We start from the raw sequence: 25,272 nt of genomic DNA, 5'->3' as shown, positions 1-25,272 counted from the left end.
CGCCACCAGCGCCGAACTAGCTTGCAGCACATGCTGCCACCACTCTCGGGGAAGGAAGGGACATTTGAATTATTCGTTTCATGAATCTTTTTCACGGGAGGTGAAATGTTTGCGGTTGCCCCAACGAGTTACGGAGGCTGGGTGGTTTTATTCCGGTTGTAAACCAGCGCCCGCGGAGAGGAGACCTCCGCCGACCCTCCAGGTTCTCCCGCAGCAGCCATGGCTGGAGCCGGCGCCCACCTCACCTCGGCGGCTGCCCCGGAGCAGCCGTCCGTCTTCGAGCTCCTGGCGCAGGAGTCTCTGATGGATGCCGTCAAACCGGCTCTGAGACACGCCGTCAGGGTGAGTTCTTCTCCCATAGCCAGCGGGGCTCTTCTGTTTAACTGACTATCGTTAGATCCTAACACCTGCAGGCGCGGCAGGTTTAGGTTTCTATCTTTTTTCATTTTGGAGTACGACGCCTTCGCGACAGCGCTCGACGTAGTTTACTCTTAATTGAATGCGTTACTTAGTTTGTTTTTAGATCAGATTTAGATTAAAACCCACCAGAGTACAGCTGTGATTCCCAGCAGCAGGAGCAGCTAGCCGAGGGTCGATTTGCTGTTTTGTGACAAAAGGGTTGTAGTTTTCAACCTTCGATCTCATCAGGGCAGTATTTATTATACCTTCCCTCTACATGTGCGTTCAAATAGAAATCATACAAATCAGAGATTTGTTTGAATGCACAGTTTCCTCATGTTCTGACATGCCAGTGTAACACTGACATCCAAAAGGGGTATTTTTCATTGTTTATCATTTGAATTCCTGTTTTCGTTTGTACTCAGAAAATCTATAGCTGATTTTACTCTCCAGCGCTTACATGTCAACCCTCCCCCCCCAGGTTCTGACAGAGTCTAACCCTTCCCATTTCGGTTTCCTGTGGCGACATTTTGACGAGTTCTACCTGGCGCTGGACCTACTGCTCCAGAACCACTTCCTCACTCAGTCCAGCGCCTCCTTCTCTGAGAACTTCTACGGCCTGAGGAGAGTGTCTGCTGGGCAGGGACCCCCGGCCGGCCTGGGGATACACCGGACGGCTCACTGGCGCTCCCTCCTTCTTCTTTGCGTGCTGCCATACCTGCGAACCAAGCTGGAGGCGAAGCTGGAGAAGCAGAGGGAAGAAGAGGACTTCTCCATCCGGCTGGCCCAGACCCGGACCCAGAGGCTGTACCGCGCGGCGCTGGCAGCTTATCCATATGTCCGGACGGCCTGGCAGGCTTGGGTCTTCTGCCACCAGCTGCTCTTCATCTTTGGAAGGACACGGACACACAGCCCCCTGCTGTGGCTGGCCAAGGTCACCCTGGCCCGACTCACCGAGTGGGACATCAGACAAATGGAGCTGAGACGCAGCAAAACACACAGCTTACCTGCTGGGAGGTAAACATCAATGTCACCTCATTCTGTGTGTGTGTGTGTGTGTGTGTGTGTGCGTGTGCGTATGTGCGTGCATGCACTTTGGTGCGTGTGTGGTGCATGTGAAACCTAAGGGATGTTTTTGCTTTAAAACCCGTGACGAGCCGTCACCTCTCCTTACACTGATATAGGTTAAAAAAATAAATAAATAAACGCTTGAATGACATTTACCTTTTCATTTATTGCATTTATTAATGTACTTTTTTTTTCGTTTCTCAAAATTTGAGTACCATATTTTTCTGATTATACATCGCTTCGGATTATAAGTGTCACTAGACAAAAATGCATAATAAATAATGAAAAAAAACGTATATAAGTTGCACTGGGGTATAAGTTGCATTTTTGGGGGTAAATTTATTTGATAAAATCCAACACCCGGAATAGACATTCATCTTGAAAGGCAATTTAAAATAAAAATAGAATAGAGAACAACAGGCTGAATAAGTATAGCCTAGTATAGCCTATGTGATGCATTAACAACAAACTGAGAATGTGCCTATGCTATGTTAACGTACATATTACGGTAAGAGTCATTCAAATAACTATAGCGTATAACACATGCTACAACCAAACGATCAGTGTCACTCTTAATCACTAAATCCAACAAAATCTTCATCTTTGGTGTCACTTCTGAACAACTCCGCCAACTCCGAAGGTAAATAATGCGCCGCTTCCTCTTCTACCGGCATGTTGCTTATGTCAGAGTCATCGTCAGTTGCAGTTCCAATTATCCCAGCCTTTCTGAATCCCGACAGGATGGCGTCATTGCTCTGATAGAGAGCCGATTGCGTTGCATGAAGCGGTAACACCAGGATGGTCCTCCCACAAAGTCATTTATATTCATCTCCTTGGCAACTACCTGGGTGTGAAGACACAACTGTACTGTTGACAAGCCTCTCTTGGCAGCACGTTGTTCAAGCATCCATGTGTGAACTTGTTCCTCTCGCTGTGGCCACCTAGCTTTTTAGCCCACAGTTAGTTTTTTTAGTTTTCTTTATTTCAGTATTAGTAACCTCTGCTTTTTGCCAGTCCCTCACAAGTTTCTCACTAACTTCAAACTTTCTTTCTGCTGCTCGATTGCCGTTTTCAGGTGCATAGTTCACTACTTCCAGCTTGTAACCTGCAGATTATGATTTTCTTTTCGGTGCCATTTTTGTTCAGCCCTTCTCGTTTTTTTTTTATAAGTTACCGCGAATGTTGAAGTGATCAATTTTCATAGGTACAGAAATAGCAGGTAGCGTCTTTTTTTCACAATACACTTCTGCCATGACCCGCCACTGCTGAATTTTGATTGTTTGGCGTGTGTGTGAGACGATGGCTGATATACTGAAGACACAAATGCAGAAACAGACAGACAAACATCAGAGCAAAAGAGCTTAATAATTTCACACATAAGTTGCTCCAGAGAATAAGTCGCACCCTCGGCCAAAATATGAAAAAACTGCGACTTATAGTCCAAAAAATACGGTAGAATATATAAAATGTTGACCCTTTTCATGAATACGCTCTCCTTATTTTCAGCACATTGATCAAACTTATTTAATTAATTTTGCTGTTATTTTTTTTTTAGGTATTTCCACATGCAATTTTGTTTGAAATAGTTGGGATAAAACACACTTCTCTTCTGTCTCCACAGTCTGACCCAGAAAGCGGGGTGGTTGGTGTGTCAGGCAGCCAGAGGCGCGGCCGTCTCTCTCTCCTCCTCCCTCTCCTTGGGCGTCTTCTTCTTACAGTTCCTGCAGTGGTGGTACTCCTCTGACAACAGCAACGCCATGAAAACCCTGAGCTCCCTGCCTGCACCCCCACCTCCCCTCCACCTGCAGACCTCGGGGCAGATCGAGGAGACCCACGGCAACCTGAACTGTCCAATATGCAGGAGGCTGCGCACCAATGCCACGGCGCTTTCCACCTCCGGCTTCGTCTTCTGCTACCGCTGCATCTACACATACGTGAAGGCTAACCGCCGCTGCCCGGTAACTGGTTATCCTTCAGAGCTCCAGCACCTGATCAAGATCTACACACAGGAGGGTTAGACGCCACACAGAAATGGGACAGACCTGGAGAACATGGAGGCAACTGAAGGACTTCGCTCCTGTGGATTCACCAGCACACTTGTATTTTTACAGAAATTGCAACACGGTTCCTTGAAATAACCGCTCACCACAAGGAATCAGTTTGTATAATTGTCATTAAAAGGGATAGTTTTATAAAGTTCATGGTGATCCGTACGTTGAGCTCCTGCTTTCAGCTTTGGATATTGTAAAAATGAATGTAATTAATTCTCAGTCTTGCAGTGTCTTTTCCGTCCACTTGAGGGAAGCAGAAACCAGGACCTCAGGAGACTTGGCACACGCCTTAACTCAGTGATGTAATAGAATGAATGGAGAAAAAGGCTCCATTCATTCAACCGGAGGCGGTGAGTTTAAAGTCCGATCTTCACTTCCCTTTAGCTGTTGTTCTTCCCTTTTCGACACCAGAAGGAAACAAGGCCCGTCAACCGCTAACTAGTCAATGACTTAAAAAAAAAAATTGAAATGTGGAATATGTTAAGAGGGTTTTTTTTTTTTGTAATTTTTACAAAAGTGATACTATTGATAATTTCACCGGGATATTCTTGTAAGTGCTTACTAAGTACTTGAAACTGTTTGGGGAAATGTCTTGCTTTCACCGGTGTCTGCCGAGTATGTTCTGTCCAGATACTTCAGAAATTAGGATTTAAAGAAAATAGTACAATTCATCACTAACTGTAAACAAGAATAAGAGTCATTCCTTACTTTTGACATAATAAAAAACTGTGTGTGGGGAGAACAGTTCTTTACTCACAGTAGGAAATTCAACAGGCGCTCAGTGAACTGCTTTATTGAGTTTCCAGACAAGTTTAACAACAGGCCCACTTAGAAAAACAAAACAAAAACAAACAAACAGATAATCAGGATCAACGTCACAACATTACAGTGAAAGAAATAAAAAAAATGGGGGGGGGGGGCTTAATTAAAATGTCCATAAACCCCTGAAATCAAACTGAATGTGACGAATCACAAGAGTCACCATCCCTTTTGAAACTCCGGCCGCAGCTGAACTGACACAATTCGACTGCAAATCAAGACGAGAAGGAAAAAAAGAGGCTTAAACGAGAATCATCATCAATAATAAGTCACAGTAATAGATTGCTCAAATAGTGCGTATTGCACATGTGTACACATATATGCACTTTATATACATGTGAGTCGGCACAAACTAGGCACATGTCGTATTGTTGCAACAGGAAAGATCTGGAAAACTTTTTTTTTTTCTTCTTTTTCTTTTTTTTTTCTCGTTTTTCTCAAACAACAGCGAGGACAGAAGAGTCAGGAATGTGCTTGTGATCCGTTCCAACCGAAGAGCATTTTTAGTGTTTTTCAGTCACAACGAGAGCGAGAGAGAGGGAAAGAAAGAGAGAAAGGAGGGAACGACTCTCCTCCAGAGCAGAGAGGCGTCGAACCTCGTCTGCTCTGCCAAAATGTCCAAACACACACAGAGACCCCCTCCTCGCCCCCCTCCCCCTTCACTTCATAGCAGGACACCACATTTACACCACAGTATCAAACATATCAAGAAATATACAGTAGTTATGTAGCAAAATAGCCTGGTTGTGATTATATTTGTGTGTGTGTGTGTGTGTTCCACCACAGTGTGTGTGTCTGTGTATGTATGTATGTATGTATGTATGTGTGTGTGTGTGTGTGTGTGTGTGTGTGTGTGTGTGTGTCGTAGTGAGAGAGGGAGCAACAATAAGGATCTTGACAGGTGCAATCACCCTGGCAACACAAACAATCTGGCAACAAGGCTGATATTATAATGTTACAAGTTTTAAATATACAGATAAAACCTGGGCTGGTGCTTTTATCCCCTCTGGGACTTGTTGACACAGAACTCTGCTTGAAAAAAAAAAACCTCTTTAAGCTCCAGTCTGTGTACCTGTGCTGTGATTGGCTGAACTGTGACCCAAGGGTCACCCAGGGTCAGGGCCTGGGGAGGGGCCTCGTCTTTTCGCTGCCTATTTACTTAATAAAATATACTTGAAAATCTCCAGAATAACTGTCTCATTTTTCAGACAATTTCTTGAAAGTCTAATCAAATTCTGGCTTTTTTTTTTCAACAATTTTCAAATAAATCTTTTGGCCAGGGTCTGGCTGATCTTTACCTGCTAATTTTCCTGACATTTTGGTTACGCGCTGATTTTCAAGGGACCCCTTGACAAACGTATTTGGTGCTTTTCACGCGCAGCGACTTGGATCACCTTTCTTATTTTTGGTTATTTTCAGACCTCACGATAATATTGCACTCACCCAGTAACTGCTAAGTTAAGTTTCCATTCAAAAAAAACAATTTCTGCTCTGCAGGTGAAGGTTTGAAGATACTGCCGACATTGAAAAATCACTTGCGAGACATTTGCGAGATTCAAGGAACGAGACAGATCGAACTCGGGGAGAGAACAGGGCAACGACGCCGCCCTGCATCCTGATGCAAAATATGACAATCTATATTGCGAAGCTGATGAATGGATTAGCTTCATTAAATTGTAAAAAAGGGAGCGATGGGTTTTTCCAGTTTTGACTTTCCTGACCAGTGGTTGCCTCTAATGTTCTCTGGACTATATTAAAAAACAAAATTAAGGATTTTGTATTAAATTGAGTTTAGAGAGCAATTAAAAGAAGAAATTACAAAAAAGTAAAAGTAAACCTCAGTTGTACCCGGCTGAGTTGTGACCCAAGAGGACTATTCAACCAGCAGAACGTTTTATCAACGTCAAGAGACCCAAAGTGAACGTGGTACTTGATGTTGTTCCTCCAACAAGCCCCTGCCCAACCCCCGACACGGCGGCCATTACTGATGATAGAGCAGATCAATAAACACATTGATGACACTGAACTTCCTGGAAAAAAAAAAAAAACTATCAGAACAACCAATCAATCCCACCTAGCGAACAGTTTACATACGGCCAGGTGTTTGACAGCAGAGGAAGCGCCGCCCACAATGTCAGCAACAAGGCTGGGATGCTGATGCTGTGTTACCATGGCAACACCACAGTGTAACCGTCATCCCTGTTTCGTGATTGCAGGTGTTGCTATATTTCCAGCACTGTATGGCTTTAAAAAAAATAAAAATACAGAGGCAGCGACTGCAGTAACATGTCGCTCAGGAAACTGAGTCTAGTGAAAATGACGTTTGGTTAATCCAAGTGTTATTAAGCAGTGTTTCTGAGTAACCATTCCAGACAGAGTGGATCATTATAGAGTGGTCCAGTTCCGAGTCCCGCAAACAGGATATAAAGATTTGATGACAAGACTTACACCATTACGTTATATAGCTATTGAATAATATTGTTTTCAGCCTGTGACGCAGTATTGCTGTGGAGGTGCATGAGCGAGTCATTGTTGGGTGAAAATCTTTGGTTTTTGATCATTCTTTGCAGATTCAATTTTTATGCCATGAATAAAGTGGCAATTACTCAACTGATTTATGATAAGTTAACATGAAACTACCCTAAAATCTTTATATGCACACACACACACACACACACACGAACATATATATTATATATGTGTGTGTGCGTGTGTGTGTGTATGTGAAAGACTACAAGCTCTGCACATATATTTATTAGTGCGACTTAAATTCATTTTTCATCTTTAAGCAGATACACAAGAGAAGGCTCTGCCCCATGGTTTGAATATATTGGACAAAAAGTAGCAGTTTGTTCTCTATGTGTTACGAGACTTGTAAGATTGAGAAAAATGAAATATAAAGAAAGACAAATGTGATCGGAGAAAAATTACAGAAACGGGACAGCTGCTAAAATCATCTCAACAGGAGGTATGAATTGGGCAACAATTGTTTTGGGATTCACAGATTTGTTGATTTCAGCTGCCATTTTGCTCTGACAGGCAGTGAGACCATCAGGAGTATTGAGTATCACAACTACTTCCTGTTGGACCACGTAATCTCTGAGTACTGGACTACTGGACCACCCTATTCACCCGGTTAAGACCTTAAAAGTAGCATCCCTGAATGTTCGGTGGATTGTGTTTGCCCGCCGCCTCCGCCCCGAGGAGGCAGAGCCTGAAGTTCGCTTCCAAGAACAACCACAACAATATCCAGGAAGGCGGTGATGTCATCACATCGAACGCCGTACACGACATTTGGCTGAAACTCTCGCTCTGTGATATGTATATATACAACTGGGTGACAAATCCAGGAGAGGGTGAGCAGTCACCTCTGTTTCAAAGTCTCCAATTTGAGCTGCAGTGTTTTTTATTTTCAATCTTTTTAAACAGTAGGGAAATGTCATTATGCTCTCTTGGGGATTTCTGGGGGGCTAATTTATTGGGTTAATCAACACAATTAGGCAGTTCCTTGCCATTTTTAGGTAATTTCCTTCCATTTTTTTTTTTGTTTGGGGGGGAATCTAATTATTCATTTATTTGAATATTTTTTTGGTGGCCTAAATTTTTGCTACACATATACATACAAATATGCATAAATGTACACATACATATATATATATATATATATATATATATATATATATATTCACACACACATATATATATATGCATGTATATACATATAGATACATAGATACTTATGCATATATATATATATGCATATATATACATATAGATACATACATACTTGCGCATATATATGTGTGTGTGTGTATGTGTATATATATATGTATATATATATATATATATATATATATATATATATATGAGCACTGGCAAACCCTTTATTTTGCATGGATCAAAAATTAGCACTCAATTGCATGGAAATTGAGAGTGATGAATCTGATAAGTGTATTTTTCCCTTCCTTTTCAGTCACCACGATTATATATTGATATAAAAAGTGTTTTCTGAATGTCTTTACTATATAATTTTTCCATTCCATCCCCACAGCAGACCGACATCCATGATGCCCTCCCACGACAGCTAATGCCAAACTGAAAAGACTCCAGAAGCCTGACTACATTCGCCTACATCTAAACACAGAGGTCTCTGCTGGAGGGGGATCTCAGCGAATAAATAAATCCTGTTTAAAAGTCACTGCTTCCCTTCCTCTCGCCATCTCAATCTGAAATGCAGTTGCTGGACAGAGTCTGTTGACCATTTTTAACACCGACACCGGGAGACTAAATGATGAGTCAAATTGTCTCTGTACGTCACAGTTTTTCTTTCGTCACCCATCAATGTATGCATACATATATAATTCGTTAGAAAAAGACAGAATAAAACCTTTTAAAATCTCTCCATGGTTATTATCAACCACTGAATTCATCTGACTTGATTTAATCATCTGTCATCTGTGGTGCAGATAAACTGAACCAGGTTGAACTGACCAGCGCTTCTTTTCTCCATTCAGTTCATATGAATTGAGATGGACAAAATAGTAAGTATTTATACGTAATCATTTTTCTTTTTTTATATAGAAAAAGAGAAAGTATTTTGTGTTTTTATACATATATGTATGTACAGATATAGAAAATAGACCACTATGAGTCTGCGGTGATGTAACCGTGGGTTACCGGACAGAAAACAAGTCATTTACACCAAACGAGAGTACAAGAAAAAGGAAAAAAAAAAAAAAAAAAAAAGAAAATAAAAAAGGTGTTTTCTGTGATTGTTCCAAAGCCCCTGTCAGAGAAAGGGGCGGGGCTCGGGTCACATGTTTCAGCTGGAGTGGACGAGAGAAAGATGCCATTTGAAAAGCATGAATGAAAAGGACACCTGGCATGAACACAGTCAGATTTCAAGGGGAAAAAATAAATTCAACTATTCAGAGACTCCTTCCCTCCCTCCTTCATTCCCCGCAGTCCGAAAATGGTGTGATGAGAACAAATTAAGGCATTCAGATGAAGGAAAATAAACAAGTGAGTGAAACAACAGCTGTATGTATGTGTGTGTGTGTGTGTGTGTGTGTGTTTGTGCGTGCGTTGCTGTGTTTCTTCAGTCCTGATATTGGCTTGTTGGTTTGCTGAGGTGCTGCTGTTTTGTGGATGTTTTTTTTTGTTTGTTTTGTGGACAAAAAAAGGCACCTGTTTCCTCCTCGTCCTCCATTTTTTTCCCCGTTTCGACTTCACCAGGTGATCGGCGTTCGCTCGGCGTGTCTAGGACAAGACGATGAGTCATCTGCCGCGGGCCTGACGCCTCCTTTCAAACCCAATCCTCGTCCCTCCATGGAAACCGAGGTCCATATAAAGAGACAGAAAGTAATCTGGGGGGGGGGGGGATTCAGTGGTGCTGTGTGCCGAGACCGGGTAACAGTTTCCCTCTCCTCCTCTTGTTGCCATGGAGATGCTAACAGGTTGTATGCTCCGGCAATACAAATATTTGGCCACAGCACCCCCCCGCCCCTGCCTCAATGATGTTCTCCTCGTCCCATTATGATCCTCCACGACGACACATTTCCACCCTGTGCACGTGTGTGTGTGTACCCAAACACAATCTGTGAAGGAAAAGGAGGAGGAAGAGAAGGTGCCACAAGGAGGTCAATGTGGATTTATTTTGGGCTTTCCTTTTTCAGCTCCTCCTACAACACGGGCTCCTCTTCCATGGGCTCCTCTGTGGACCTGAGCGGCAGAAATGTGGCGTTAGAATCTGGAATCCACACTGTGAGGCTGTGAGGCGCCCGGCGCACTGCTGACCTGCTGGTTTCTGGGATTTCTGGAGCGGAGCCGGGCTGCTCCACGTCGACGCTCAGGGAGGCCATGGCGCTGACGGTTTCGGCCTCCTCCCTCTCTGACTGGCCCTGAGTCCCGTGGCCGCTCATCTGAGACAAACTCTGGAGGCAGGGCCAGTGTTTGCCTTGAGAGGAACACAGATCAGGAGACGTTTTTAGGGAAGGTCAGGACGTGAGCGGCGCTCCAAACAACAAAACACACAAAGTGGTTCCTGCTCCCGGAGCTGCAGGGATTCACTCATTTTCATTGCTTGTCTTATAGTCAGTTAAGTAAGTTTTAGGTCATTTCAGCTCACTTCCTTAAACATTGATTTCTTTGCACAAGAGTGTTAACATGTTATCATATAAATATGTATAGATATATATATGTGTGTGTGTGTGTGTGTGTATATATAAATAATTTATATAATTTATACAATTTATATTATTTATTTATTTGTTTGTTTATTTATTTGTTTTATTTACTTTTCCCAATACCGTGTATCCTTCTTGTCCAAATCTTCTTTTCATGGCATCTGGTCTTGAGTTTCTTCACTTAGAGACGTTTCACCCCTCATCCGAGAGGCTTCTTCAGCTCAGATGAAGGGTGAAATGCCTTCATATATATTTATTTAGTTAGTTTATATTATTTATTACTATTATTTATTACTATTATTATTATAAGTATATTATTTTTATTATTTATTTATTTATTTATTATATATTATAATTATTTATTTATCTATTTTTCTCAATACCGTGTATCCTTCTTGTCAAAATCTTCTTTTCATGGCAGCTGGTCTTGAATTTCTTCACTTGGAGACATTTCACCCCTCATCTGAGAGGCTTCTTCAGTTCGGATGAAAGGTGAAACGCCTTCAAGTTAAGAAATTAAAGTCCAGTTGCCATAACAATAAGATTTTGACAAGAATTCACCATGACCTTGATGACTGAGAGCCTACACAGGCATGTATTTGCAACTGTTTTTTGTCTTTAACTCATAATATTTATAACTTAACTACTTCTACTGCAATGTCCATTTCCTGCTGAACAAATTGAAATTTGCCCATTGAGGGATGATTAAAGGTGCTTTCTATTCTACTGTATTCAATTCTAATTTTTAAAAGTATTGGTGATTTTGACTGGACTTTTGGGTAATTTCATAGGCATTTTAAATGTTTTCTTGCAATGTCTTCTTAAGCAAACGGCTGATGGAATTCCATTGGCTGACCAAAATACCTTCATTTGAAACTGCAACATCACAAATGCAGTCAGCTTTGCGCACACATTTGTCTGTGTTTGGGTGTGTGTCCATGCATGCACTTCTTACTCTGGATTTCTATCACTCTCTCCAGTGAAGCACTCGCTTTGGGACAGGGCTTCTCCTGAGGCCACTGGAATACGGAGTCACACTGAGGACGAAGGAGAGTGTGTGAAAGGGAAAGAAAGCCGTCAGATTCCTTGTTCATCATCTTCAGAAAATGAGATGCTGGTCATTGTCATGACTGAGTTCAAATTCTTATTTGGAGTTTTGAGTTGGGGGTGTTTTCAGTCAGTTAATACAAGTTTTCAGTCAGGTATTATGTCAACAAGTACAGTATACGCACAATGTCAACAAAGTAATCATTTAATTTGATACAAAGTGACAGTGAAATTGTACAAAAAACAGCTTGTTATTGAACTACAATGATATTATTTTCAAAATGTGACCTTTAAGTAGAAGCATTACCTTAGTTATGACATTTCCCTCATAATACCATCTATTTCTTTTTGGAAATATTATGTAATTCTAATAAATATCACGGGTGTTGATACAAACATGTCCAATATCTCTTTTTAAAAGGTTGATTCTTCCCTGCTTCCCTGCTTACTCTATCAGACATATTTCAGAACAAGAGGTGAATTAAAAATGTTACTTTTCCACTTTAGTACTAATAACTCATCTTAAGAGAAATTATTTTCTCTTGTCATTTTTTTTCCGATCATTAGCTAAATTCCATATTTCCAATTTGCAAGATACGTTTGTCATTTACAGCTAAACCTCATGGATTTCTACTTCTATTGTTTTCTTTTGTTTTTTTTATTTCTAATCTCAGCCTATTCTTAAGTCATTCCTAATGCATTTTCTAGTCATTCAAGGAGAATCGAAACATCTAGTGTTCCTAGTTTTCCCTTTTTAACTCTCTTAAAACTAAAGATAAATGAAACATCATGTCCAATACTATTCATCAAATGCTATTGTGCATTTGTATCATAATAAATTATTATTATTTATTATTATTATCAACATTCTCTTACCGGGTCTCCAAGAAGTGCTGAGACACATGCCTCCGATGCATCACAAATCGCGGTGAGGTCATGACCTCCTTCTAGTGCCATGACAACGCGACCCCCCGCCAAACCCATCAGCAACTGTGTCAGCTGACCAAAACCTGCAAAGAGCCACACATGGAACAATTGTCCACATGACGATCAAATTAGACATTCAATCACAGGAAATCAACATGACGATCACACTTACACTTGGCAGAGACGTTGTAGCCTCCCAGAGGAGATTGGTGACCTTCCACCGCGTCAAAGCCTGCAGACACCAGGACAACGTCTGGGCTGAACTGCTGGGCAATGGGCATCACTACACTCCTGCGTGTGAACACACACACACACACACACACACACACACACACACACACACACACAGTGACATGTAATGTTAATTGACATCAACAACAAATGTCAGCATTGGCCACTGGAAACAACATTCTTCATGTGAATACAGTTACATGATAGATTCTTTCAGTCTTTCTATCTTTATGTCTACCTACCTTTCTATCTTTCATTTTATATATATATATATATATACTTATATGACTTATATGACTTATACTTATTTAAATCTGATTTAGAGAAAGTGGCCTATGGAATATTTGATTTTTTTTAATCTTAGACCTCACTGTCTATTCCCCATTTTTTGAAAACAAATCAGCTGATGAGCAAAAAAAGGTGACTGGCAAGAAAAAAAAATCTAACTAGTTAACCAACCACTTTACTTGACATGAACCTTGAAAGGATATAGACAATTCAATTGTGTATCACCGTTTTATACATTGAAAATGCTATTTCTTTGTATATTGAAATACTGTCCCTTGCGGTGTCAGCATTACCCTCTGACTAGAAATGTAATATCTTTATATCAAGGCAAAGCATCGAGGACCTTGAGCAGCACAGCTCAAAGTTAATCTACTCCAGTCTCCTGCGTCAATAATGCCTCCATTTTAAAATTGCTTGGCATTTTGACATGGGAACATGGGAATCCGGTTGTTTACCTGAACGCGGTCAGATACTCCACATCACCCATAGGGGGCTCTACTCCTCCCGTCCACGCTATGTTCACATTGAATCCAACACCTGCAGCTGATCCCACCTGAGGCAAGAGAAAGAGAATCTGAGCATCTTTAAGCATGTGCGAGTGTGTGTGTGTCTGTAAATGTTTGTGTGCGCTTTTGTTTGTGTGTGTATATGTGTGTATGTGTGCGAGAGGGAGACAGGAGGGATGTCTGTCTGCATACCTCCTCAGGTGCTCCACTGCCTGGAAAAAAGTTTCCGTCGTCGTAGCGATGTAGGGAGATGTAGAGGACATTGGGGTCACTGTAGAAGGCCTGCTGCGTGCCGTTACCATGGTGAATGTCCTGCAGTGACAGGTTTAAAGCAGCTTCAAAGAGAGCGTTGATGTTATGATACACACACTGAGCCCATTGCTCGACACTTCATTCGGAATAAAAGCTGCATCCGTTTGTGTTTGTGTGTGTGTGTGTGTGTGTGTGACAGGACAAAAACATTGTGATCGCATCTTACTATCTCAGGTTTCATTGCTTTCATACAATTTTATTTACATGCATCTTCAGTTGATGTTTGCATGTAAGCATCTATAGCATCTCTATCCAGAGCTGTCTATCTTGAAACAAGGTGAGGATTTATTTTAAAGCAAAACTAAGATAGGTGTTATGTCACATGTGTCACATGTGTGACAGAAATACAAAGTATTGTTGATAACTGACCCAATCCACAATCAGGATCTTGCCCACTCCTAATTTCAGCTGTAGAAGCTTGGCGGTGATGGCGACTGAATTGAAGAAGCAGAAACCCCTGTTCACACAAACAAGAAGGCAGTCAAAAGGACTCTCTGTTATCATTCTTTCTTCTTAATATTTTGTTGAAAAAGACAAGCTATGAAATAGTGAGGGGTGCAACGTTGCAACATGGATGCATGACAATGGGATTCAAAAATAGGACTTTAAAAAATTGAAAAGGGGACCACTGTTGAGTAGTATTCACAATAAAATGTTTTATCTGTTTCATTTGAATATGAGATTCCTAATTTTTGAATTGAACATCATTATAATTTAAAATCAAGGGAGAGTTTAAAAAAAGACCTGAAAATATAAAGAGAATTTTTCCCAAAAATAAAATAGCTAACACTGAAAATAATTAATCTACATAAAGAAACAATGACTGATTTGTTATTCCTGCACTTGAATTTAGTTTGCTGAAAAATGGTAAGATGTTAGAAGTGAGATCAATAATTTCCCTGCAGTTAAATACAAACGAAGGATTGGAAAGTAGTATCTACATTTGTTTTCACTCTCTCTTCATTTGAAATATGGTGACACGTTGAGCTGCTGCACTGTTACACCACTGGTAATAGCAGAATTTAGCTTGGTTACACTGACATGGCAGTCGACTCCTCGGCGTGGTGACCCGGCGGACGCACGACTGCGAAACCATTCTGGTTCAGAGAGGAGAGACGGGCAACAAAGCGAAGGTCAGGTGGCTTGATCTTTATTTTGAAAGAGTATCAATGCATTTTTCTGCGCTACCTTCAGCTCCCCCGCTGCCACCCTGAAGGCCAGCTCGATGACCGAGCCGACGGCCATCCGCACCGCTGCTGACGAATGCATCTCGTTCCATACGGTGTCGCTGTCCACCTGTGGGGGGCGACACAGAGCGGCACTGAGACAATGAACACCCTATAGTATCGGGCTTACGGTATGAGGCTTATTCCACTCAGTCAGACGGACAGAAGTAAAGGTGTAGAGATGGTCTCACCCCAATTCCTCCACAAGGAAGAACAGCATACATCTTCTGGCTGATTGGACCTGCAACAACCAGAGGAAGCCAAGGTTACAGAGATTTTGACGCATGAGCATCGAGAGGACAACATGAACCAAGGCGCACGTAACTGAGAGATCTGCGCCATTTAATTATTTCCCTTCGTAAGAATTTCTTTAATATTATTACAAGGTCTTTACAAACACACACTGAGTCCATGTGAGCGGACACGAGACTGTGACATCCTGATGTAGTTTACAGACCGTGAATTATACAGTTTCAGAGATTGTTTGCTTTTTTACAACCATATAAAAAGACCTCCTTCCAAAAGAAAAAATGAATCACGATATATTCTCAACAGACTTATAAGGTATCATTTAGTGATCACACTATAAGTCAGTTAACCATATACAATATAGGTGTACATATAACTGTATTTGAGTGGAAGACAGATCTCTGTCGCAAGTATGCAAGATATTTACAGTTTTTTCAAAATACTGCTGGATGATTTTGAAGTAACAAGAAAAAAACTAGCAAATGATATTTGTGATAAACACATATGGCTGAACACACTGCTACAGAAGACCGGGAGCATCAAAGAGAACCTTAATAATCACACACAGACAGAGAGAGTTTGGTACCCAGCAGCTTCTTGTGGTCCAGTTTGTGTCTGTTCAGCGGACTTGTTCCGTACAGCAGAGTGTGGAACTCTGAATGGACCGTTTGAATCTCATCCAGAGATGCCTTACGCCCACGGATTCTCTGCTCCAACACAGACACACAACCGGTAAGCGTTTTTTTTTTCCATCTACATACACAAGGCAAATAGCAGTATAACAACCAACTGGCGTTAAAATGAGATGGAAAATGACATCTATGTGCCAAGATTCACAATTAATTATTGTCACGCAAGTGGTAGTATAGCCATGGCTAAATAATAATGAAAATACTATAAAAATAATATAAAAGTATTTAGAAACAATACAACTGGGATAAAAACCTATGTAGCAATATATAAACATTTATAACAATCATATAAATACTTTGTAGGAAGACAAAACTGCACATAACACTATATTTTGTGTCGGAAAACAACCAAAACACAAAGGTAGAACTTAAGTACACCTGCAGATGGTTGTAAAGTTGTAACCTGAAAGATTTATTTTTAGATTAATGTCCCTAATATTATCACATATTAATAAGATTAAAAGAAATAAGAAATAAAAGGAGCTTCCAAATGGCTAAGAGAAAAGGTAGGTAAGATACATGTTTTCTCACTTTCTCAGTTGAATATATTGTTTACTGTATTGGATAATATCATCCATCCAACAATATTGTGAGTTTACTGTCAACACAAGAGTGAGAAAATCTCTAATGTTGGTCTAAAGTTCCTAATTTTACTTGTGTGCATGTACCTCACAGCGGGCAAGTAAGCCTGTTTCCTGCAGCCTGGACCAGATGCTCTGTACCCTCCCAGCATGCTCTGGGTGGATGTGAGCGTTGCCACACACACACTGATGTTTCAACATCAGACTATCATATACCAGTCCTAGAGTGAAAGGCAGAGGGAAAAAATATACAGCAACTTAAAGACGGAGGAAAAGGGGTAGATGCAAATGAAACCCTTGGAGGAAAAAAAGAAAAATGAAAAAGAATTAAACACACGCACACTCACACACGCACTCTCATGCACACACACACACACACATGCACACTCGTACACACACACACAAATGCACACACGGTCTAATAATAGCAGGGTTGTGGCCTGTACACAAAAAAGCTGGGTTGAGGTAGAGGATGGATACAAGCAATACATAAAAATGGACAGAAAACAAAATGCATGACAAATTATTGTAAAATCAGCAGCATTCAAACACCGATGTGTGTAGTTTGTTCCTCAGTAAGGATGTTCTTTGTAGTAACACAGAAATGCCACAAGATGTGGGTATCTGCAATTGAAACGCGTGAGACATGCAGGACACTGACTTTCTTTCTCTCTTGGACATGGTGGAATAAGAAACTCATTTTTTAGTATATTGTTATTATAAGAAATTGAAAAATAATTTAATAGTGCTCTATAATATAGGAAAAAAAACAAGCAGAGCCAGTAAATTCTGAACAAAATGAAAGATCCCAGTTAACAAGGCTGTGCTAACATATGAGATAAGTTAATGCAGTGCAGATCATTAAACATTTACGACGTTTAACTTTATGGCAAAAAGTGCTCTTTCCCGTTAACTCCTTATGAGCGTCATCATTGTTATGGGATGTTTTATAAATAGAAGTTTAACAGTAGTCTGACAGCAACACACTGCAATCCAAACCCAAAACGTTCATGGCAACACAGAGTCATCGAAAATGTGTTGGTCCAGATACAAAATTGAACTGAAAAAAAAATAAATAAATAATTTAATGTAGACAACCTAAGTATTATGTAACAAATTAATTGAGAAATTAGCTGTAAATTTGTCTGAAAAATTTACCTGAGAATTTTAGAGGAAACGACCTGACAAAATTAATTTACCTGATTATTGGTTTGGAACAATATTTTATAATTTTAGATATCATCTAACAATTACATTCAAAATAGCTGTGACTCTAAGGCTCACCAGTCTATGTCCAAAGGAAGAATCAAACACATTTAATTTGGTACTTTTCCAAAGGATTTTTATCAGAATAAAACCCAAGAAACTCAAATAAAGAGGCTAATTTGTACAAAATGTTTGTTGAACTGAATTGTGAGTTGACTATGTATTCATACCTCAAATGTCAAGCTTTAATCTAGGTTGATGTTAATACCAGTAAGAAATTATATGTGAAAACAGATTTCAAATTAGTTTCAATGACAAGCAGCACATTCGAGATTAAATAAAAGTATAAACCTGACAATAGGCTCAATAAACATGACTCAACCTGGAGGTACAGACAGGTGACTTAATTCATCTAAACAATAAGGTGACGGAGAATCATTCTGTTGCTGTGAAACAAGTAGCATTCAAATCACACACATGCACACTTCAAAAGTAACTAACCGGTGGTGAAGAGATGTTTGATGGGATTGACGGTGGCTGCAGGGGACGATTGTGCTCTTCCCAGAGGTCTGTGGGCCAGAGAGGATGGGAACACGCCGAGCTGCTGCAGCAGAGGAGAGGATGATATTAGGGTTCATGGAAAACTGAATCCCTATATGTAGGCAATTGTGTGTGTGTGTGTAACTATCGAAAACTCAGTTTGAAATAGCGATGTGAATTTCTTTTATTGCGGGAAATTGTCTGGCACAATTTACTGTCTATATCAAAAAATAAATCCTTTTCTAGCAGGCTTTTTCTTTATTTCTATTATTTGCAATTTTGATAGGCTTTTAAGTAAAATGGCAATTAGCTGTCTTTAAAATGATTAGGAAAATGGTAAAAATTTGTCCGAAAGGTAAATAGGTGAAAAAATGAGCGGTCACTTTCAGGACATATGACTAGGAAATTGACAAGCTCTTTTAATCATGTCTTATTGCTGACATTTCCATCTAATACGTTCAGTGATGCCCAGTCATATTTCATTTGTGTGAACATTTGGGGAAGCTTCTAAAACCAGCTGTCAATCATTCTTAACCGATAATTGAAAAATCAAAATGTACGTCTGAATATTTTAATCATTCTAGAATACAAAATGATTCAGCTGATAAACATGTCCATGGCCATTATAACAATGAGAATAAATACAAAAGTCCTTTTCCATACTTGAACTGTCTGTCCTGAAATTCCTCGGTATGTGTTTGACATCAGTGTGTGTAAGCATCACAGACGCATACAGATATTCTGATGTGTCTATATATAGACAGCACTGCAACTCCCTGCTGCGAAGGAGGTGAATCATCATGTGTGGGTGGACAAAGAAACACACACATACTTGAAAGTATAAAAAATTCAGGGACACAGACACACACACACACACACAAACACACATCACAGTGAAGTCCAGTGGTTTAGTCACCAGGTGGTGATGTCAATGTGGCGTCACCAACTGTGTATGTGTGTGTATGTGTTTGTTTGTGTGTGTGGTGGAAGAAAGAGCCGATGTCTCAGCTCTGGTTCAACTAAAAATATAAAAAATCTGATCTGATTGTACTGTGGGGGAAAGTCGCCGTGCTGCACAGCACACCTGTCAACTTCCAAATTCACACACACCCCCACACATTTCAACACTGATGGATATTTAACAATGCACGATGGTTCAAACTTGCTCCAAAATACTGTTCAGTTTCTTTTCCCTGATGACTCAACCAGTCCAGGCAAAACAGGTAAATGTGATCACAAGTTTCTTGTTACGGGTTTGAGGTCATGATGTGGTTTTATGTATTTATACGGTATCTTTCAACATTTTCAGTTGAAACCACTATGTCTAAATTGGTCGAGTAAATCCATAGTCTTTCATCTTGCTTGACATTTACTGTCGGCTGTGAGGAGCGGAGCGTGTGATGGGAATGTGTGGACCTGCTGAGAAAGTGGACAATAACACCAGACAATAACACCACATCTGTGATGTCTGATTTCACGCACAAACCTGCATGAAGCCGCCCCTTCCGTCTTCCTCGCCTTCCACGAGCTGGACAATATCGTCTTCCTCTTCCTCCTCATCCAACTCGCTCTCTGTACTCTCGCCTTTCACATGCACGACTATCTGCTCCTCCTCGCCCTTCACGTGCACGCCGCATTGCTCTGAGTGGCTCGTGCTGTCATCGGAACTCTCCTTCTGAAGCCTGATTGTTAATAAAAGCATCTGTCATATTGGCTTGGTTCCTCCATCACTGTCACATTATGCAAACATACTGTGCTCAACTGGAAAACTTGTGAAACTGCAGTACGAATCACTGTGATACAGAATGAAACAAAAACCATCAAACAAATGAAGATACGGACAGTACTCGGTGGTACAGAAGGCAATGGTCTTGCTCAGTTGTTTGCCGATGCCTAATTTGGAAATTTGGCTCACAAAAGTACAGAAGGAAAATGCCAAGTGGGCGTTTGTCTCCACTTTCACAGCTGTCAGAGTCATAGCTGTCTTGCAGGTGAAGCAAAGGCCGTGTCTGACGGGGTTTATAATGCCATTTCTCTGGCCATTCTCCTCGCCAAACTGACTCCAACATGTCACATGTAGAACACGCCATTCCCATAAGATGTCACAGACAATCATTCACTGGCTGATGCACTCAGGTCCACAAAGTCAGCCAGCAAGAGTAAGCAGAGGCCAGTTACATGCCTGTGGAGCCCTGTCCCTTCGTCGTCCTCCTGCATGTCATTGGTCTCTGTCAACTCCTCCTCTGTTTCTTCTGGGTGGGTGGGCGGCGGCCTGGGAAGATCTGCCCCCTTTGACAGCATCTGGACACAAAAGTTAGCATTGATACTTGAACATACTTTACATAACATTATGAAATGAGAAAAATAGGAACATCCTGTTTATAATCGTATACATAATATTCCAATTACTTTATTTATCCATATTCCCCTGCATTATCTGCAATATGCTTGTAAATATGTCTACCTTATAATGTTTCTCCAGAAAGTGTTGGTGCTGCTGTTGAACCACCAATTGCTGCAGGGCCTGGGGGGACTGGGGTAAGGGTGCACTCTGGGTTCGTGCCAGGGGCCGGTGGCGAGGCAGTTTGTTGACTGACCGCATGCCGCTGGACAAGCCTCGCTCCGCTGTGACCAGCGGTGACTGGCTGTACATGGGGACTGAAAGAATGACAGCCGATGGACAATGAGCTAAATAAGAATTTTGTCTGTGTGTGTGTGTGTGTGTGTGTGTGTATGTGTGTGTATGTGTGTGTGTGTGTGTGTGTGTGTGTGTGTGTGTGTGTGTGTGTGTGTGCATACCAGTTAGCATGACAGATTGTTGTCTAGCCTGTTCTAGCAGTAGTACATGTTGCAGTAATGAAGAATGAGCTGAGTGAGAGCTTGGAGGCTGAGTCTCCACATCATGTCCACCCCCTGAAAGAAAAAAAAAACAGTGGCTATTTATTACAAGCTCTAAGTGACAATAAACTTCAAACCTACTTATAATAAACGCACTTTATATGAATGGCTTTTCTTTAAAAATGAATGAATCAAATATTTATTTCGCTTTATAAATGCGACACTTCATTAAATTGCTGACAAGGAGTGTAACGATCGGTCTGCGCTTGCGGTTCAATTCACTCACAGTATACAAAGAATAAAACTAGAATTCTACAGTCTGGATTGATTCCCTCCTATGCATGCAACCGTTCAAATAATTGAACTGAAAGTATATTGTGACCCTTTTTTCACTTGCAGATTATCCCATTTCTGATGCAGGATAAGCTGTACTTTTACACTAAATCAAATACAGTAGGTTTACCTGCTGGTAAGGACGATGTGGAGAGAAACTTCCCTGTTAGAGCTCCACCACCTCGCAGTGATTGGATTGCTTGACGCTCAGCCTCTTGCTGGGCGGACAGCTTCTGGGGGGGCTGTAAGCAACATCGTAATGGTAATCACCATAGCGACCCAAAATGGCTATGGTAAATGTTAATCATCCTGGTGAACCGCCACAATTGGTTTAAGAGTTCACTGACACATATACTGGCAACAGCCTGAAATCATGCCCACACTGAACATTTGTGGATGCCATTACAATGATAAGAAAATGTCTTATTATATTGAAATTATATGCAAAGCCAGATATATTGTTTTTAGCATTTTATGGCATTTGAGTAAAAGTTAAATAAACTAATCATAATTAGAAGGAGAAAAAGTTGAAAATAACTGTTTTCATCTACTGGGGGCTTGGGCAGGTCCCCCCTTCATGGAAATGGTGATGTTCGTGGCCTCTTTCAACAGGTTAATGTGAGCTGCCAACACCCAAAAATGGTCCAGGAAAGGATGGACAAACATAACAGTAAGGACAAGGTGTTGACTTTGGCGGCCAAATTCCAGATCTGGGCCCAATCAAAGATCTGTGGGATGTTTTGGACTAATAAGTTTGTTGCGTTTCGTCTCCATCAGGGGAACTACGTGACATTAGGCAGGGGGTCATAATGTTTTGGCTATCTACCCTATCCGTATATTTGTTTCTTTGCAGGTGAACGTGTGAGCGGATTTACCTACCGTGATATGTGTATTAGCAGGGAGGCCAAGAGAGATGTTTGGGAGAGATGGTGAGGTGTAAAGGCTCAGTGGACTTATTGTACCATCGGCCCCCAATGTTTGATGAAGAGATCGTAGCTGCAGATAGACAGAAAAGGATTGGTGTGTTAACTACCAAGCTGTCACGTACTGACAGTACTCAGGATGCTGGTCTGAAGCACTGAGGATTGATCCAGATCACTAGCGCAATCTCTGCTTTTAACAAGAATCGGTTAATCTGACTGACTAATTATGCTCACATCAAGTCATTTCACTATGAATCCTTTCTGGAACAGAATTCTTTTGGGTTGGATTCTTAAATACCATTAAGATGAACATAGATAAAAATCCAACATCACACTTTGTCCATATAAACTGTGCACCTGTTTGCACCATTGTTTTTCTCAAGCACATTTACTGTAATTCAATCACACCAAACACTTACAATTTAAAACAAGTTGCAAACACTATTTGGAAAGCTCGAGCTGTTTAATCAAGAAGGTATTGATGGATGACAGTAAAATGTGCAAGTACCTCAGTCTGTATGTTAGGGACTGATCCTGTGTTGCCATTGGCAATAGCTGTATTGGAACTGTTGGGACTGCTCGGACCAGAACCTGGAGCGCTGTTGCAGAGTGGGGAAACTAGACGAGACAAAGACACATAGAGTCACAGTGCATTTTATTTATCGTTATGTTGTGATTTTTTGTTTTTTCAAATATCAAATCACTACTACTACTACTACTACTACTACTCCTACTACTACTACTACTACTAATAATAATAATAATAATCAAATAATCAAATATCACATTTCAAAATTTTGGACTAACCTGATATCTCTATCGCTCTCTTCTTGAATGTGCTGATGACTGTGCCGTCCTTCCTTCGCAGGAGTGGAGAACTACGCCTCTCAGCAACTTTCTGCTTCAACCGCGATCGCACCTTCAGGTTTGGCTCTGAAACTAAATGACAGATGCAGAAAATAATGATACAAGCAATAATCGCATCATCACATAATTTTAATAGATGAAAAATGTACAAACAATTAGGGTTTTCCCATTTTAATTGCATTTCCTTCTTATGCAGGTTCCATATGTTTTTTTTTTTCAGTTCTTTCTTCATTCTCTGAATTACATTGCAATTCAATATGCAATATGATGTATTTCGTTTCTTTTGCTTCAATGCAGACCATTGTATCTTGAGTCAATAACAGATTTGTTTCAATATATTAATCAAAAATCAAATTAAAGCAAAGGATGCACTCCAAGCTGTTCGCAATGATTTTTTTTGTAAATATTTGATAAGTTATTTTTACATCAATGTGACATCTCGACGCAGCGCCATCCTCCGCCTTGATGTAACCCACCTGTCTTGCGGAGCGGGAAGTCGTCTTTGCCCTCGTAGGTCCCCAGCAGTGAGGGCAGTTTATAGGAGGGGGGAGTTCCTGGAGTGTTATTCTGTGGCGGGGAATTCTGTTCTAGGGAGGTGTTCTGAGTTCCCCTGGAGACAGAAACAGACCGTCAGTCACACACACGTTTTTGATCGAGCACTTACTGGAGTATCAAGTGATAAAGTTTTCAATGCAATATGCTTATTATATTTTACATGACTTTGTTATTCCACACTTTGCCACAAATAGGGAAAAAAGAAAACACTGATGGATGATGATGGTTGCATTATACCAAAGCCTGTTTTAAGATTACAAGAGATACAGGAAAAAAAAATGGGAAAATGCTAGAGGGTAATTACCTTTCATGTTTATGTGCTTCTACAAATGCCGAGATGTTGCAATTATTCCAGTTATTCATGGTGTTCCCAAGTACATTAATGAGAAAAACTGGGAAACTAGCAAGATATTACCTTCAAATTTCTTATAGTGTCAAGACTATTAGGGCTAAATTAGATAGACCTGGGAAAATATCTAAAAATCTCTGATTCAAGAAATGTCCCTAAAGACCAAAAGGATAAAAAATATTTTTCTCTTTTTTGTGTGCATATTCATGCAACACTTCCCTGCCTCCTGGGAATAGCATAGGTCTCTGGCACCTTTATATTTGGGAAAGGGACCTGAAAAGTTTCAGAAATTCGTATACAAGAATGCCTTTCCTGTTATTCCTTTTTCCTGTGAGTGTTGAGATGTTTCCTCTGTGCCGCTCTCTCAACTAACTTCTCCCTGTGTTCATGCTGAATTCAATACATTTTGAAAAAGGCATGACATTTACTTTGGATGATTCATACCACAGAAACATTTCCAGTCACGCTTCTTAGAAAGGGACTGAGTTACATTTTGTTGAAATGATGCCCTTTTGTTAGGTACATACAAGTGCACTTCCTCCTTATTCAGACATGACAGGACTTTTACAGAAAAGCTGGCGCCATATTAAATTACATTTCCCGCATTCACAGGTTCTGTATTCTGATATTTTGATGTGTGTTTTGTGTCTAATAAGGGCAGAGGTGTAAAATTAAAAACTTTATTTAGATCCCCCAACAACAACATACCATGTCAGTTTTACAAGCAAGTAAAAATTAGATCTGGTTGCCATGTAAATTGGGCATGAAAAGTCATTTCTGTCTGTGTCAGACCACTCACTGCACTGCTTTTCAAATGAGAAAAAGTTGCTAATACACTCTGAATGTCTAAGAGTCAGTTTTTTCACATGATGGATTAGAACTAGGGGCTATAGAATAAGAGATAACAATTAATAGGCGACTAAAATAGTATGCCAAATAGGATTGAGCCAGATTGGAGGGACCACATTCCAATCTGGGCCTGATCATTACTGATTTATTGATGAAAAAAATGCTGTTAAGTCAAGATTTTTTTTAGTGCCTGTCAAACTGAGATGTATGACAAATCCATTCATTCAAATA

The 25,272-nt window shown here is 40.5% G+C and overlaps 2 protein-coding genes across 4 annotated transcripts in view; one reads left to right on the top strand and one right to left on the bottom strand.

Moving 5' to 3' along the window:
* Positions 1–13: 13 nt before the first annotated feature.
* pex12 (peroxisomal biogenesis factor 12) lies at positions 14–4,284 on the top strand. Its single transcript, XM_086170291.1, has 3 exons — positions 14–342; positions 881–1,416; positions 3,089–4,284. The coding sequence occupies exons 1-3, from the start codon at positions 220–222 to the stop codon at positions 3,483–3,485; spliced, it is 1,056 nt and encodes a 351-aa protein (XP_086026417.1). The 5' UTR covers positions 14–219; the 3' UTR covers positions 3,486–4,284.
* Positions 4,285–9,964: 5,680 nt separating this feature from the next.
* hdac5 (histone deacetylase 5) overlaps positions 9,965–25,272 on the bottom strand; it is a 44,347-nt gene continuing 29,039 nt past the window's right edge. For 2 of the 3 annotated variants that reach the window (XM_086170289.1, XM_086170287.1), the window contains 23 exons: positions 23,765–23,898; positions 23,229–23,360; positions 22,930–23,039; positions 22,378–22,494; positions 21,629–21,740; positions 21,127–21,240; positions 20,792–20,985; positions 20,510–20,628; positions 19,814–20,009; positions 18,289–18,391; positions 16,669–16,802; positions 15,895–16,015; positions 15,251–15,300; positions 15,022–15,129; positions 14,875–14,930; positions 14,203–14,290; positions 13,714–13,833; positions 13,471–13,568; positions 12,669–12,787; positions 12,446–12,579; positions 11,478–11,559; positions 10,134–10,293; positions 9,965–10,058 (listed from right to left, as the gene is read on the bottom strand). In XM_086170289.1, coding sequence (XP_086026415.1) covers positions 10,019–10,058; positions 10,134–10,293; positions 11,478–11,559; positions 12,446–12,579; positions 12,669–12,787; positions 13,471–13,568; positions 13,714–13,833; positions 14,203–14,290; positions 14,875–14,930; positions 15,022–15,129; positions 15,251–15,300; positions 15,895–16,015; positions 16,669–16,802; positions 18,289–18,391; positions 19,814–20,009; positions 20,510–20,628; positions 20,792–20,985; positions 21,127–21,240; positions 21,629–21,740; positions 22,378–22,494; positions 22,930–23,039; positions 23,229–23,360; positions 23,765–23,898 — 2,641 coding nt within the window. In that variant the 3' untranslated portion in view covers positions 9,965–10,018. The remainder of the gene's footprint in view (positions 10,059–10,133; positions 10,294–11,477; positions 11,560–12,445; positions 12,580–12,668; positions 12,788–13,470; positions 13,569–13,713; positions 13,834–14,202; positions 14,291–14,874; positions 14,931–15,021; positions 15,130–15,250; positions 15,301–15,894; positions 16,016–16,668; positions 16,803–18,288; positions 18,392–19,813; positions 20,010–20,509; positions 20,629–20,791; positions 20,986–21,126; positions 21,241–21,628; positions 21,741–22,377; positions 22,495–22,929; positions 23,040–23,228; positions 23,361–23,764; positions 23,899–25,272) is intronic. The other variant, XM_086170288.1, reaches the window with a different exon arrangement.

This window comes from Fistularia commersonii, chromosome 23, assembly GCF_037954325.1.
Source record: "Fistularia commersonii isolate RoL2024-O1a breed Wild chromosome 23, RoL_Fcom_v1.0, whole genome shotgun sequence".
NCBI classification, from domain to species: domain Eukaryota; kingdom Metazoa; phylum Chordata; class Actinopteri; order Syngnathiformes; family Fistulariidae; genus Fistularia; species Fistularia commersonii.
This window is presented reverse-complemented; position numbering and strand designations above follow the sequence as displayed.

Bases quoted from the DNA above. Each gene is read 5' to 3' on its own strand.
- pex12 (XM_086170291.1), top strand. From the start codon at position 220: ATGGCTGGAGCCGGCGCCCACCTCACCTCGGCGGCTGCCCCGGAGCAG. The intron at 343-880 runs GTGAGTTCTTCT...CTCCCCCCCCAG, and splicing joins CTCTGAGACACGCCGTCAGG to GTTCTGACAGAGTCTAACCC. The intron at 1,417-3,088 runs GTAAACATCAAT...CTGTCTCCACAG, and splicing joins CACAGCTTACCTGCTGGGAG to TCTGACCCAGAAAGCGGGGT.